General features: G+C 35.5%; 2 protein-coding genes across 4 annotated transcripts; both read right to left on the reverse strand.

Annotated features, from left to right (window-relative positions):
* Positions 1–10: 10 nt before the first annotated feature.
* Positions 11–8,708, reverse strand: LOC140663003 (uncharacterized). Its single transcript, XM_072886841.1, has 12 exons — positions 8,550–8,708; positions 6,623–6,696; positions 5,858–6,093; positions 5,374–5,449; positions 4,799–5,199; positions 2,529–4,712; positions 1,851–2,162; positions 1,435–1,777; positions 1,183–1,349; positions 803–1,086; positions 609–717; positions 11–439 (listed from the first exon to the last, which is right to left on the reverse strand). Exons 3-12 carry the CDS (start codon positions 6,046–6,048, stop codon positions 331–333), a joined length of 4,176 nt encoding a protein of 1,391 aa, XP_072742942.1. The 5' UTR covers positions 6,049–6,093; positions 6,623–6,696; positions 8,550–8,708; the 3' UTR covers positions 11–330.
* A 1,652-nt stretch (positions 8,709–10,360) lies between these two features.
* Reptor (repressed by TOR) lies at positions 10,361–15,608 on the reverse strand. Of its 3 annotated transcripts, none has more exons than XM_072899123.1 (6): positions 14,016–15,608; positions 13,464–13,871; positions 12,785–13,297; positions 12,578–12,700; positions 12,301–12,442; positions 10,361–12,185 (listed from the first exon to the last, which is right to left on the reverse strand). In XM_072899123.1, the coding sequence occupies exons 1-5, from the start codon at positions 14,617–14,619 to the stop codon at positions 12,348–12,350; spliced, it is 1,743 nt and encodes a 580-aa protein (XP_072755224.1). In that variant the 5' UTR covers positions 14,620–15,608; the 3' UTR covers positions 10,361–12,185; positions 12,301–12,347. The 3 variants fall into 3 exon arrangements, with proteins under 3 accessions (XP_072755224.1, XP_072755243.1, XP_072755234.1); XM_072899142.1 differs by having other exon boundaries at positions 12,785–13,273; positions 14,016–15,605; XM_072899133.1 differs by having other exon boundaries at positions 12,785–13,279; positions 14,016–15,538.
* Between the last annotated feature and the right edge of the window lie 1,414 nt (positions 15,609–17,022).

Consider the following 17,022-nt stretch of genomic DNA (forward strand, 5'->3'; position numbering starts at 1 on the left):
AAATACGTATTTGGCCGGAGATTAAACTTGAAAGTTTAGATTTAAAATATATGAACATTATCTAATTTTTATCAAAGATGCAAATGTTCAGACAAAAATTGTGTTCAACCTATAATTAGGTCATAGTTTTAATTAAAAGGTATATACGATCTGTTATAGCTTTAAATCACTATGCACACACACACACACACACACACATACCCCCTCTCACACATACACACTACACACACGCACACACATACTTATCAGGCAGTGTACATGTATATTTTATACAATCAATACAAAAAGTAGTAATAATTCATAATTTTAGACGTAAATTTTATCACTTTTTCATATTACTTGCTGTAATAAACATTTTGCTTCCTCATACAAAGCAGCACTTGGTTTTAGCGCTTCCAAATCATCATCCTCGTCTTCTTCATAATTTACATTGTTATTTCTGCAACAAAATTTCAATACACATTACAGACAGAGGCACAATTGTAAAAAAACCACATATGTTAACACAAAATTGTTTACAAGCTTAATAAAGTTTTTATAAAATAACATACAAAAAAATGTCTCGACTTGTGTTTTTAAATAGCATAACTATAACTTATGTAACTCACCTGTACAAAGAATCATCTACATTGTGCACTGCACCATTACCTAAATCCTGCAGCAACCGATTTCGCGCGAGCGCCGCGTGCATCAGTGCGATATCAGCAAGCAAGAATTCTTCACGATTCATAAAAAAAAATATTTGAAAAATGTTATCTCGCCCATTTCTGACTTTAGCAAAGTTATACTAAAAGATACTCACCGTCCTTTTCATATTTTTTTAGCAGTTTCTTTACAAAATCTTCGTCTGCGTACTTCTTCGATATACCAATTCTATAGAAGATAGCTTTGCACTGCCATCGATTCTCCGTAGAGTCTTGATTCGATGAGACAATTCTTCTCGCTTGTGTTTCTTTCACGAGGGATTCCCAATCGACGCCTAAAGCATCGCCCAATCCTTTGCCGCTAGTTTTGATATCCTCTTCTAGCTCGCCATCAGAAATTTCTTCAAAGTCCATAGTTTCCATGTTTTCATCTTCCATGTTCCTATTAACACAATAAATATAAAATTTAGAATAATTTTTATAATGGAAAATTTTTATTCTTTGATTATAACATTTTATAATATCATTCATATCTTACTTCAATGACATTGTATCCGCATTATCTTTAGATTTCGAACTAAAAATGGTTTCTTCTACAGATTCCTTCGGAGATAACTGAGCCGGCTCCTGTGCAGTTGATTGTGCATCGCGATGTGCAGCATCCGGTACTTTCTTGTTTGTCCGCGTTTTATTACTCTCCAAATCCTGTCAAAAAATTAACTCGTTAAGCATTTTTTTGCATAAACTCGTGAAGCTTTTTTTTGGCGAGAAAAAAATATGCAATGCATACCGTAGTATCTTCTTCCATATTTAATATATCGTCAGGGTCATCGCTAATATCGCTCAAATCACTCTCAGTATGGAGAGTTTGCAAAGAATCATCAACTATGGGACGCTTCGGTTCCGTCGCGACGGGTTCCTTTATTTCCGGCTTATCCTTTTGTGAATTCTTCTTTTGGAAATTATCCATAGGTTTTTCTCTCGGAGTTGTACATAATTTGCCTTCAGCAAGTTCCATCAGTTTTTTGTTGATGGGTTCTTCTTTCATGCTACCGTAAATAGCAGCCTGTTTAGCAGAAGGATGAATCGTCGGCTCTTCTCTCGCTTCCGGCGCATTGTATGACCGCCTTTTGCTAAAAAAAATTTAATTAATAAAGAATATTATAGGGACTATGTTATACGTATACATAATGGACTATGCTTTACTTATGTTGCGTAGATTCTCCGAGCTCCAAGTCTTTCGAGCGTTCATTTCTGTAATGCGATCGAACATGCACGTTCTGATTATCCCACTTCCGCGCGTCGTTGGACTTCCAGTCAGGCATTGAACTATCGTATCGAGAGTTGTTCCACTCGTCATCGTGTATCTCTGAACGAGGAAGACTGTCTCTGGCTTCCCAAAGGCTTCTCGTGCGCCACTCTCTTTCCTCCCATTCTGCCGTCGGATAATTTCGATCTCGGCCGTGCTCCACGTCACGATGATGACCCTCCCAATCGTCGTTTGAAACAGTTTCATCCCTAATTGGTAAAAGAGAGAAAAAAAAGGATGAATAATATACAATATATATTTAGCTATATACAAAATATTCATTCATTTATAAATCTCTCTCTCTCTCTCTCTTTTTCTCTTTCTATATATATAGTATACAATTATATTATTTATATAAATTATGTAAAATTAACATTTAAAAAAATGGGAACTAGTAAAATTTTCTGACATACTGTTTGTCATAGAGTTTGTAATTTTTGCTTCAACCTATAATAAAAAGCTAATTGTAAAAAAATAATTTAATATTCTGCACAATAGCAATATTCTTTAACGTAAAGCACAATAAAAGTAAGTATAATTCCTGACATTAACACTTTTCTGATAATAATTATTACCTAAGTCCAGGTCCACTACTTCTCAATTTATCGCCAGTATAGAGAGGATGTCGATGATGATGGTGATGATGACGATGATCATCGAAGGATGCTCGCTCCGTATTCTGAATCATATACCTCGACTCCTTAGATCTCTCCTCGCGAGCGACGCGTCTCTCCTCAAAAGGACTGTCATATCGTCTGCCCTCGACGGTTTTCCTCCTGTCATCATCGTGAATATGAGCGTGATCGCGATATTCCACGTGAAGGGCCGACTCTTCCTGCTCATCCCAATGCTCCGGCATTCTACGGCTTTCTCCATAATTCCTACCGAAATTCCTGTCCACTTCCACGGCGCGTCGTGGACTAGTCATGTCTCGACGGTCCACTATCCGATCGATTTTGCTCGGAATACGATTCGGTTCAATTCGCGTCTGATCTTTCCTGCTATTGTGTTCCGATGTATGCCCCCGTTCGTATCTCATGCCGAACCTCCTGCCGTGCCGATCTCTATCATAGTGACTGTCCACCATGTCCATCAGATGATCGCGAGATGATGGTGGAGCCGATGTCACAATTGCTGAGGACGTAGTAGTAGGTACCAATGGTAATGCCGTGGACTGAACGCTCGACGATGTCACGGTATGGCCGCCCTTGTCATGTAAAGATGCACGGTCCAAGGACGTTTCTCGGAAACGGTCCATGCGATCTCGTGGTGAATTCATGCTCGACTTGCCGCGACTTAAAGACGGCGGATCCTTCTCGATGGCGCCACTTCTTTCATATCTTCCATCCAGACGCGATTGCGTCGAGTTCCGGTCTCGTTCGGCTAGAGCCTTCGTCTCGGATCGCTCCCGTTCGCGTTCGCTTCTGCTTCGTTCGCGAATCCCGCTATTCTTTTCAAACGATATGTCCTTGCTCAAAGGTCGCTCCTTGATCCTACTGTTGTAACGTGAACTCTTATCCGCCGAAAGATTTAACGTCGTGGACGAAACTACTGTGGGCACGTCTCTCTCTCTTGATTTCATCGATTTTTCTCTTTCTCTATCTCGATCGCGATCCCGTTCTCGTATCTCTCGATCTCTCTCCCGTTCACGGTCGCGCTCGCGCTCTCTTTCTCGATCACGATCTCTGTCTCTGTCGCGTTCGCGTTCTCTCTCGCGATCCCGATCGCGATCTCGTTCTCGCTGCCTCTCGGTACGACAACGCTCCTGAGATTCATCCTTATCTTTATCGCGCTGAGGTTCCTGGCGCTGATCACGAGTCAACCTCGAATGACGCTCCTCTCTCATGTCTTTTTCGCGCTGACGCTCGCGACTCTTCTGTCGCGTCTTGTCGCCACCATAGGTCTTTTCGTCAAAATTGTCCTTGCTTGCGTTACTCCTGCGATAGTTTTCGTCCTGACTTGTTGTCTGCTTCGTCTTATTATTCGAGGTCGGTTCACTTTTTTTTACGTCCTCCCGCTCTTTGCTCTTCTCTCTTTTGTGTGAGTCACGCTCCTTTTTCTCCGCATCTCTCGTACGACTCGACGAGCCGCCTCGTTTCTCCAGATTTTTTACTGGAGTGAGATCGCGTCTCGCTCTTGACGGCGTCTTATCAGGCGTTCGGCTACGTCGCGGTTTCGAGGACACATTTTCTTTGATGTGTTGATGCTTGGTCGATCGCTCTGACGACGATAAAGGCGGTGGTGTACGCGAACGTACGTCCTTGTCCTTGCACTTGGATCTCAACCGGTCATCCGACTTGATCTTCTCATCGCTCGTGCGATTTTTCTCCTTGTCCTGTTCTTTGATTTTATCAAACGACTTGCATTTGGATGTGTCCTTGGATAGACACTCCTCTATGTCACGTACTTTCTTATAATGTCTGCCGTCCTCCTTGTCCATCTCCCGGTTACTCTTCATCGCTTTCGGCGATTCGCTTCTGTTTCTTTCTCGTATTTTGCCAGACGATGACGCGTGATGCGCCACAGAAACAGACGAGCCCAATATTACGGCTGACGTAGACGTAATCCCACTTGTAGATCCCTGTTGTATTGCGGGTGATCTAGCACGCAATGAGCTAGAATGTTTTCTAGATACAGATAACGAAGCATGTTTCTTGACCGACCTTGTAAGATCTTTCTTCGTGGAATTATTTTCAAGCTTGCGTTTCTTCTTGCTGACGATTTTGTCGTTTTTCGCTCCTAGCCTTTTAAGCTTCAATCTGTAAGATTCATAAAAATGAATTTGATTAATGGATTGTACAATGATTTCGAGGATATTATATATACTTTAAATGAATACACTTACTTTCTTTTCTTCTCTTTATCTTCGTCGTAATCGGTAGAAGCACTATGATGCCTCTTTGTTTTGATCTTCTTGACTTTCTTGCGTGAATCTGACGTTGAAGTGGAAGATGAATCTTCGCTGCTGGAGCTACTACTGCTACTAGATGTACTGGAAGTGCGGGAACTAGAGGAGGAGCTCATAGCCTTTTTTTTCTGCCTTACTTTATCCTTGCCATGTACTTCTTTATCCTTCTTCATTTGTAATTCCAGTTCTCGTTGTAAAAATTGCCGCCGTCTCTCCAACGCCTTCTCGTCTTCGTATTCGAGATCCGTTTGATTCCACTCTTCTATGTTTAAATCTGGGCTGTGCGATGCTTTTTTCACAATTTTTGAAGTAAGCCGTTTGAAAGGATCTTCAATGAGCTGTAATATTGAGAGAATTAAAAAAATCTTTATTATTTATACATATATATATATATAGTTTAGAATTAATCCATTGTTAATTTGAACTCTGATTAGATCTGTTGCGTAATAAATCATCTGAAAACTATATATTAAATGAAATTATTACAAACATAAAAATGTGATGTGACTTACCCCAGATGTACTTGCGATCGCATTATCTTTCTTAGCACGTTTGGATGGGCTTATCAATGTATGCGTATTTGCGTACCTAATTAAGTAACAGAAAAAAAGAAAATTCATATACTTAGCTCATGCAATACTTTGCTTCAGAATTGAATAATACTTAAAAAGGTTCACTTTCACATTGCTGATATAAAAAGGGGGAGAATAGTAAGCTAATTCAATTATTTAAACTAAGTTTAAACTCATTTATTTGGAATATTGAAACAAGTGAAATGGCTCATTTCTTTACGCTTAATTCTTTTCTAAGAATAAATTGCAATAGTCATGTGTCTCTCCATTAGGAGTCTATGTGCAGTTCAATTTTTTTTTTTTTCTGTACAAACGTAAGATGTTTCAACAATTGATTAGTTGCAAAATTGCCCGGTGTATACATTTTTGTCGAAGAAAACGTTTCTCCGTCAAAGTACTCGTTCATAACATAAATGGTGCTCACTTGCAATTCTTGCCGTAGGAACAACTGCCGTTGAGGGCCCAATTTCTGCAATAATCCGATGTATTCTGAGCGGCGGTGGCGGCGATCGCTGGTTTGGTGCCCAACCTCTCAAAAACACTCGGCCGTCGAGAAGAGTCTGTATTACATTTCGTAGGGTCAGCCGTTATCTTCCTTATGTTTGGTTTTGACATATTATCACCATAAAACACTTGTATTTTCACAATGGAAGCACATAACTGCGAGCATGCAGATGTTCACGTGCCGTGCGGAATCGTCATGCGATACAATGATCTTGACGCGGAAACGGAAGTGCGGAATACACGGAATATAGGTAAACATATCTCTGCTGGGGTGAGGGTGTGCTATCGTAATTTATAGGTCTGTTCTTTTTTAGCTAAACTGACTGCACTGCTTCAGAGTTTATCCTCCTCCTTCCAATGTGAAAGGAAAGAGATAAACACTGAACTAGTGCAATCAATTCAGCTACAAAGAACAGATCTCGATCGGTTATTCTTATTGTTACACGTAAAATCAGAATCGTCCGAGGACGAGGACTCTTTGCAATCCTAGTCGAGTTCTAGTAGTTGTTATAATTTTTCGATAGAAAATACAAACATTGCAAAAGTGTTGTAGGTGTAGATTATATATGGATTTTATGTTACTATTCATTGAAATATGTAGTTGCCGCTTTTATCGACTGTCGGTAAAATCGCTTGCGTGTCAAATATTTGTTATATCAAATGAAATATATCAAAGAATACTTACTAGAAACAAAGATGAGAACCTTTCCCCTTCTCTCTGCTAAAAAAAAGTCTGTGAGCTAGAATTTTCGGTAGTATCTACCAAAAAAAGATATAATCAAACTTTGACACAATATTATCGTTAGAATATAACATATATTTTTTATGATTTTTGTTTCTCTAATTATAGATTATTATGACAATATTGCAACTGAAATATAAACAATTTTGATTATAGAAATGCACACATAGCAGGTTTCTCTCCATATCTAAAAAAGAATAATAACATTGAATAAAAACAAAAAGAAAACGCGAGTCAAGTTCAGAAAAAAGCACAAATATATCTTCAAAAATTCCTTTAACTATTTATACACATATATATATATATATATATTTCGCACTCTGTTTAGAAGTGGTGAATGAATAAATGAGAATATTCACAAAACATTGTTGTCAACAATTTTTTTTTTTAATGCTATATTCAACTACTTTATTTAAAAGAAATTTAAAATTCTCAAAAATCTGGAGAGAAATAATTAACAAAAAATATATCCATATTTTTGTGAGAGACTTTAATTTTCATTAAAAAGCGAGAGCTAATGAGAGCCAAATATAAAAAATAGATCGCAAAATCTGTGTATACAAATCGTATATACTGATACATATATATATGTTCTTAAAGATTTCTTTAAGGAGATCGGAGCACACAATTTTGAACATATTATTACATATGTATTTAGTATTCAATTTTTTGTAATAATTTCTTTGTACCTATAACATATTGTTTTATTAACATCTGATGAAAGCAGTCTGAAAAGGGGGGACCCAAACTGAATAGAGATAAATTGGTATATTATTCAAGCTCTCCATAAATTAATAATACTTAAGAAAAAACAAAGCCATGAGAGCTTATTGACATTATTAACTACACAATAAAAATAAAAATAAAAGAACAAACTGAAAGAACAACAGATTGGTAAAAATAAACATAATTATATTAAATGTAAATCAAGTAACACGAAAAATTATAATTGTATAACAAAAAATGATGATAGAGTGTATAGAAGAGAGTGTGCGGACGTTTCGACTCCTTTTTCGAGTCGTCTTCAGCACAATATTAGCAATAAAATAAAAATTATAAATAAACAGAAAAGAAGTGACATATGTAACTCGCAAATTAAGGATATTATTTTTTGTTCGATCGGGTCTTAACTTAATTAATCGGTGTGCGTTGAGTTAATTATAGAAATATATTTTCGAAAACAGTCAAAGAAGCCGGTGGATCGTAAGCGGCGTTGGTAATTTCATGATTCGGTTAATACAATGTTAAACAGTTTTTCAATTTTGAAGTTAATGGGCTTAAAGCCGAAAACTGAGACGGTTGACTGTTTGCAAAAACAACACGCGAGCAATGTAGGTTCCAAAAAAAAGGTTGTCAAATATTAAAACAGTAAAATAATAATAATTAGAAATAAGATCGTAATTATTCACGATCATTACAGAGACATGCATATAAATAAAACCCCGTGGGACTGAGACAATTATGGTTAGGATTAAAAATCTATTATTATTATGTCAGTGGGGAGTGTATTGTCGTATTATGATCAAGAGTGTCATCTGGTCAATTAGCCGTCAAATGGAAGGTCAATAAATATGTGTTAATGTTGATAAGAATATTGATAATGTTAAATTCGTTAAGTGTAAAAGTGTCAAATGTCAAGTACCAATAACTTATTGTTTGTTATTAAAAACTTATTGTTTGTTATTAAAAACATCTGTAAGTTGTTCGATGGGAAGGTAAAAAATTATTAAAGTCTTTAAGTAAATAAATAGTAATAATTATCTCAGTCTGAGTATGGTCTTATTTTTTTATTTATACATAAAATCTTTAACTGTTAATAGTTGTATAATAATTAATTGTCGTGGTTGATTGAACAAGTGTAAAAGCTTACATCGCTAAGCGGGACATCTCCGCCCGACACAACAGCCCGTCGCCATCAGATCCACACAGAAAATTATTGTATTCTATTTTTTTATATTTATGTATTGACTATTCTTCACGACGTTCGGAAAACGAATGACGAAAATAACAGTTGTTATGTATTATGTTTATTTATTATTTTTCCATGCATGACCCTCAAATCGGTGGAAGCTTGTTTATTACTTCAGTATATATATCTGGAAAACATTCTGTATCTTTTTGTAAATTAATGCCGTTTTTTTTGTCGTTTAATGTGTAGCATTTCAGAAAACAATCTTTTGTTATAATATGTTTCCCTATTTAATATTCTTACTTCATCCCATTTAAAGTCATGATTTTCATTTAATCTATGTTCTTACACTTAACGAATTTAACATTATCAATATTCTTATCAACATTAACACATATTTATTGACCTTCCATTTAACGGCTAATTGACCAGATGACACTCTTGGTCATAATACGACAATACACTCCCCACTGACATAATAATAATAGAATTTTAATCCTAACCATAATTGTCTCAGTCCCACGGGGTTTTATTTATATGCATGTCTCTCTGTAATGATCGTGAATAATTACCATTTTGTTTCTAATTATTACTATTTTACTGTTTTAATATTTGACAACCTTTTTTTTGGAACCTACATTGCTCGCGTGTTGTTTTTGCAGACAGTCAACCGTCTCAGTTTTCAGCTTTAAGCCCATTAATTTCAAAATTGAAAAACTGTTTAACATTGTATTAACCGAATCATGAAATTACCAACGCCGCTTACGATCCACCGGCTTCTTTGACTGTTTTCGAAAATATATTTCTATAATTAACTCAACGCACACCGATTAATTAAGTTAAGACCCGATCGAACAAAAAATAATATCCTTAATTTGCGAGTTACATATGTCACTTCTTTTCTGTTTATTTATAATTTTTATTTTATTGCTAATATTGTGCTGAAGACGACTCAAAAAAGGAGTCGAAACGTCCGCACACTCTCTTCTATACACTCTATCATCATTTTTTGTTATACAATTATAATTTTTCGTGTTACTTGATTTACATTTAATATAATTATGTTTATTTTTACTGTTTATTTTATCTGTTGTTCTTTCAGTTTGTTCTTTTATTTTTATTTTTATTGTATAGTTAATAATGTCAATAAGCTCTCATGACCTTGTTTTTTCTTAAGTATGAATAGAGATAATTAAAGGAATTTTTTAAAGATATATATGTTCGCGTCCCATGTTTCCTTTTTGTTTATTTTATTCTTTTTTTAGATATGAAGAGAAACCGGGCGTGCATCTCTAATATAATATTATATATATATATATATATATATATGTGCTTGCATAGATTTGTAATCGAAATCTTTCTTTTTTAATCTTTTTAATCGTAAATATAACTTGTAATAATTTCCGAAAAATTACCAAATATATCGATATTTTATTAATTTTTTAAATATTTTAGAAATAATTTTTTAAACATTTCGTACGGTTTATACAGTGAGAAAAATTCTCAGTAAAGCATGCCTAATATATAACGCGCTCTTACGTATTAGCATCATTGCAAAATATGCGAAAATCGGATAATTAATGTATAAGTTAAGATAAGCGTTGAATAAGCATGACTGATCGGATGATCAATGGATGACTAATCTTACAATATATATAAACAGTGCCGTGTTATTTTTTTATAGGATCTGACGAAAAAGTAATGACTTGGTCGACTCAGGATGTTGGTCTTTATATATGTTACATGTCAATGAATATTATTGAAAAGGCTGCTTTTTGCTGTCCACATCGTTTTTTTTTATTAGAATAAAAATGACAATCCAACTTTGTCTTTACATTCTGATGAAATTAATCGCCTATCATCGGGCCGTTTGCCGTCGTAACTCGATTAATGTGATTAATGCCGGAATACGTGCGAACACGCCAAATGCCAATTTTACATTTCATATGCTTAACGACCCGTAATAACAAAAAACTGCACGTCTATTCTATCAGCAGCGATTTATTGACGCAACCGCAATCGAAGCATCGAGTGCACAAACGCAAACATACGCAAGTACATACATTATCATAAAAAAAAATCGTCGTAATAACAAAATGACATTTCGTACAAGAACGTATATTGCACACCCTGAAAAAATATTTTTTTTTATTACACGCACAATTCTTGCACTCTCTTGCGACTAACGATGATATCGGAATGACGTCTCGTGCTACATTGGTATTACACTAAACTCTTGCCGACATTAAACATACAGCAAATGAAACTCTTACGGTAACTCGCATAACAATAAATTAGACTGCATAACGATCTGATTAAGGATTATACAACATCTGTATTTATATCTGTATGTAATCATATGACTATATCCACACTTTTTCGTAAACACTATAATTTGCGCAACTTTACATACAAAAATCGATTAAAAAAATATTAGTACGAATATAATATGGATTAACATTTTGCGTATATTTAAAATATATGTATATATATTAGTAATTAGCAAAATATAATTATAATTTTAACCGCGGCGTACAATCGTTCTAAACATTGAACAGAGGAGATGTGTATGTATATATATCATCACTACATCTATCCTCTCTTTTAAAATTCTAAAGCAACAATATATTATCACGCCACGATTACAATCTTTCCATAAATCGTTATTTCATCTTAAATCCCCATATATATATATACATATATACACATATATATGTGTACACACATACATACATGTAGGTATAGCGTTTCGTTCTGAGGTAGATCGAGTCAGCAAACAGCAAACAACTATATAATTCAAAGCTCGTTCCTAAGTGCATCTTATATGTGCACATTCTATATCTATTATTATTATGTTTAAAACTATATCATCGTCAGAATATTTTAAAAAATCATCAATGTCAATTTTTATCTTATTGTTGCATTATACGCAACCACAATAATTTTGAAACCTTGATCATTACTAATGATTGCACACCAATTGATTATATTCATTTGAAATGCGAAGAGAACCATCTTTGAACTGTATTTCGAATCCAGCAAAAAAATCAGTATTCAATATAATTGAATTTAATAAAAATTAAATCTTATTTCTGCTATTTTCCCAGTTGTTGAACAGTTTTTTGTCAATGTATTTTCAAATTGAGAATTAAAATTAAAAATACAAATGTTTGCAACATCCAACGATAATGGACATTGATGATATCTAATGGTCTATCATAATTGTTAAGTGACATTCGGCACTTTTTTTTCTTTGCACTTTTATCAGGATGTATAATCGTATTGTGTTTTCTTAAGGGAAAAAATATTATAAAGATACAATTGTAAAAAAAAAAATCGTATTTTGTTCTTACATAAAAAAGATGATATTGAAGCTGCACGTGATGCATGAAAAATAGTATGTACAGTTTGACCAATATACATAATGTGCAAAAATATACTTTAATAAAAAAATTCATGATTTGTAGCTTTTTCGAAATTAACCAATATATCAAGGTTTCATTTCTCACTTACACTGATAAATATTTTCTAAAACAATGCATATATATGTGGAATCTGTTAATTATGCATCAATCCAGTTAACTATAAGTCTGTTTTCTGAAATAGCAATGAAGTTTAGATATAAAGCATTATCTCTATATATATATATATATATATATATATATATATATATATATATATATATAGCATACTCTAATTTTTTAATATATACATATGTGTGTAGACGTAAGATTTATAGGAAAACGATTTTCTATAATATTAAAAATTATCGATGCCACCATCAGGTATACCGGCTTTAATATTATCCAACACCTTATTCACAAATTCTGTTGAATGATTTGCTATTCGCACTTCTGTAACAATAAATTCATGCATATATAAATTAGAATAATACTAATCAATATTGTTTGTTATACATTCAAATATATTTATATAACATTACATATGTACTTTATGTATCTGTTAAAAAAAAATAAGATATTACTCACTGGTAGCAAGTTTGCAACATTTTTCCATTTGTCGTGTAAGCTCTTCTTGAGTCTCGGGATTGGATTCGGCTAATTTAGCAGCAAGTGTATGTTTAGCTTGTGATATACCATGTATAAGACGTCCTGTGGAAAAATAATTTTAGTTTTTTAATCTGTTATATATTTGAAATCTCATTAAAAGTCTTTCTATCTCGACATATACTCAACTGTGTTCTGTTTCGAGTCCATGCAATTTTATCTTATTAGCTTCATGTTGAGCCTTTTTCTTCAAACGACATGCCCGCGAAGCTAATTTATTCTTTTCTTTGCGTGTCTTTGGTCTTGCTGGAAAAGGTAATTCCGAAACCGGTGTCATATCATTTATAATGCGATTAAGTTTGTCTAATTCTCGTCCAATATTATAAAGTTTCCGAGCATTCGGCGTAAGATCGTTTCCATCGCCTTTTCGTGCTTTTCCACTATGTTTGATTCCTCTGAGGGCGCAATGAGGACTAAATACTGGATCGGTTGCTTCGTTCAAAACATGCGGATCTTCTAAGCGCGCTCGAGCGATCAATCGCTGTCCTTTTGGTCCTTTTGCTTGAACATTATATTGCCAGAAGAATCTTTCTTTCTTGCTATGTCTGTTATCTTTTCCTAATTCTGTAGTGCCTGTTCCTATTCTGTTGTTACTCTGGTCTTCACCATCGCTTCCACCTGTATCTAGTAAATTACTTATTGCTAGTTTAGTTACATTCTATAATTTTACTTAATGTATAATGTGTTGATTTCATTTAATTTTACAAAAATATAAAATGAATTAAACTTTTGCAAGATTGTGAAATAATAATCTGTATAATAAATTATTTAATATAATTAAACAAATGATAATACATAATATAAATACCATTATCACTGCTGTAATCATCATAATGGTCACTATCATCATCACTGTCCTCATATCCTTCATCGTGGCTAAGAGGATCGATGCAGAGTGGATCTGGACTCAGTGCACCACCAGTACTCAAACTACTTGTGGATCCTGCTTCCACCAAGCTACCAGTACTTAACAAATGTTGACGTGGTTCCCTATGAGACCAAATCTGATCCAGATGCCCCATTGTCTGAGTTGGTGCAGACATAGAGAGTCTCGAAGCTTTAGGTTTACTTATTGTGGAGACATTATCCGCTTGACTGGATACAGGATTATTAAGTGAATTTTCACCTCTTCTCATAAGTAGTTCGTGTAAAGTGGATGATCCAAGGAGCCGCTCTGGGGGATGTGGGGAAGTTGATGAACTCGCTGTAGAACTACCTGTATGAATAATATGACAAATGTTTATATTTATTATTGAAAACACACCACTATTAATATTATAGTTTAATTACTTTTACATTAAATATTCTTTATTTAACGATACTATTTTAAAAATGTATTTATTTAATTATTCAAACAAACCTGCAATGTTGCCAGTGCCTGGACTAGGGAACGCAGTAGGACTAACAACTTCTGCATTATCCACAACAGTTGAATTTCTATTAAAACCATATGTATTTGTATATGTGGGACAGCTTCGATAAGTTAATCCAGATTGAGGAAAACTACTAGGTGCAAATCCTAAGCCGCTAGTGCTAAATAGAGAGCCGGACAATGTAGAAGCGTTCTCCATTTTTATCGGCTGTACTCTTTCTTCGGGCAACAACAGATCATCAAAATTAAGATCTCCCAACTCCAGCGTCTCATCGTTAGCGTTCAATTCGGCAAGAGTCGGGCCCTGGATTAGCTCGGCCTTGTCCACTTGGAATATATCATCCTCGTCCATTTTAAACGACAGATCCAGCTGATCCGGATCCATTTTAAGAGGAAATTCCATGTGTTCGCTCCTCATATCCCATCCGGAGGAAAGAGTCAAAGGCGAAGGAGAGAACTGATCGTACGTTCCTCGCGTAGTTCCCCTGTGTACCCCAGGTATCGGTACAGATGCCGACGCCGAGCCCATTTCCTGGCTAGGTTCTTGCTTCACTACGCTGTCCATTGTGTTGCCGTACTTAGAATCGTCCATTAGCTATACACGTGCTCGAACGGGAAACGTGGGGGTGTTGTTACTGCTGTATTCTAAAAAATTACTACTCCCCAAGGTGGTAGATAAAAATTCGCTAGTTAAAAGAAATTCACAAATCTATGTATCCGATCCAAGTCGTCGATCGAGACCAAAAAAAAAAAAAAAATATCACGTGGACACGCGACTATAATTTTTTGCGTGTTTTTACGCGCGGACTCGCAGCTAGCTCGAAAACGGCGAATAAAGTGGAACGTGGACAACGAGAAGAGAAATGTACAACCTAGTCGCCCACCGAACGACTTTAATTTTGACTCGTCCGTGCTCGATCGATTCCACAATCTTGCATCAGTAATTTGTAGCGATGCACGGAAAGGAATAGTTGGAGAACAATTCTCTGTCTCTTTCTCTCCCTCTAGTTTTTTCAAAAATTCCCAGCTGATCCGATTGGAAAAAACAACGGTGAAGCCACACGTCAAGATCACATATTGGTCCACGCGCGTTCATAGTACGCACGCATCGTGATTCTCGTTAGCGGGCATTTTCCGCGGCTGACAACATCGCGACGAGAAGCCCAGATTGAGTTTCACTTTTCCCAATCTAGCCGACTCTTCCCCGACGAGGTCCGCTGACGATCGAGATAGAGTACGGATTTGATCGCGCTCTTCCGGACAGCGAGTGTCCCACGACAAACGATCGCGTGAACGGGCGAGAGATCGCGAGAAACGCGAAGTTACGACGTGTGTTGTTTGTTATTGTTTTGCCACGAGACTGCGAGGCCAAGTGATCGGTGATGTTTGCATAAATAGAGGAAAGGGTCACATGACACATCGTCGCGAAATAACATCGGCCAATCGCGCGCCGTTATTCCTCTGTACGCAGCCCGCACTTTTTCGCAGCCCGATGTAACTTGGCGAGAATTTTCATTCTAAAATTATTGCCCCGTACGTACGCACGCGTACGCATAAAAGTCGCGAAGACGTGAATTCCAAGGACACGATCGGTCCCGTCTCACGTGCGTGTCATCCATGACGAAAGATCTTTTTTTTTCCTGCACGTGCTCAGTCATACATGTAAATGAGATTTGAGATTCCATCATCGCATTATTCACGCATATATGGAACATCCTTCTGTCTTTTTTTTTTTTTTTTTTTTTTTTTTACATAGCATATTTTTCTCGAGTTGATTTTTCTAGTGATATTTTCTTCCATTGGCATGACTGTTTAGTCGCGAAATAATCTTATACAGGGTGTCTCGTTTTAATTACTCCAAAAACATTTTTATTTTTGATTGTAGAAAAAAATGTTCAGGCAAAAGTTGTGTGGATTGAAGGAGGACACAAGATGGTGCCATTGATTTGACATTTGCCAAGGCTGTAGAGAGATTAATCTTGTTTTTTTTTAAATGGACCCACTCTATTTTATTTATATAAATTGATTCCTCGCAATATTTTGTGCAAAAAGTTAGAACGATATGATGACCAAAATTCAATAGTTTACGAGATATTTTAATTTGACATAAATTTGCATAAACTATTATAAATATCTCGTAAAATATTTATTTTTCTTACCTCAATACTTTTATGCATAAAATAATGAAAGGAATCAATTGAGGTAAAGAAAACACATACATATTTTAATGTGTCTATCGTGTGTCTATGAATAATACGTATGATTTTATTTAATTGACACCCAGTACAATTGTTCACACGAAATATGGCTGCCATCCCCAGAACGATTTACACCTTGCCTCATTTTTCCGAGCTGTTTTGTACAGTTGATTAGCAGTCTAGTAAGTCTGTGATAGGATCTATGATCGCCCCAAACCAACGAGAACGAATGAAGCGATGGATTCTCATATATGATTGGTCAATGTAAATCGTATCATAAATCATCCGATTTGTGCGACTGTGCACAATGCAACTACGTGCACTGGTTCAGAGTTTGTCTTTCTTCCACTAATATGGAGAGAAAAAGATGAACTCTGAACTAGTGCACATGGCTGCGCTGAATGCTGCATAAACTAAGGCACCCATAGGCTAGTTCGTCTTGACGCTAAAAACGTCATTCTATCTTTGTTACTTACTGAAAATTGAATAAAGACAGCATGCTTATAGCGTGCTTCCGAACGCAGTCGTGGAAAATAGAAAGGATCGCTGATGGCAGAAGAGAGAATTCTCATGTAAACGTTGTCGGCAATAAAATTATAATTTGGTTAGGTACAATAAAATATTTATTTTGTTATTTTCGAGACACAGTTACATAAAAAGTTTACACATCTTTGATAATAAAACAATAACTCGATGAGACTTTTTTTACTTATAGTATAGCGTGATTTTTTTTCTAGTCGCTAATCTCATAAGACTATAGTCTACCTCGTCGGTGACTGTGGATTGTTCCTTTTGTT

Source organism: Anoplolepis gracilipes, chromosome 1, assembly GCF_047496725.1.
Source record: "Anoplolepis gracilipes chromosome 1, ASM4749672v1, whole genome shotgun sequence".
NCBI lineage: Eukaryota > Metazoa > Arthropoda > Insecta > Hymenoptera > Formicidae > Anoplolepis > Anoplolepis gracilipes.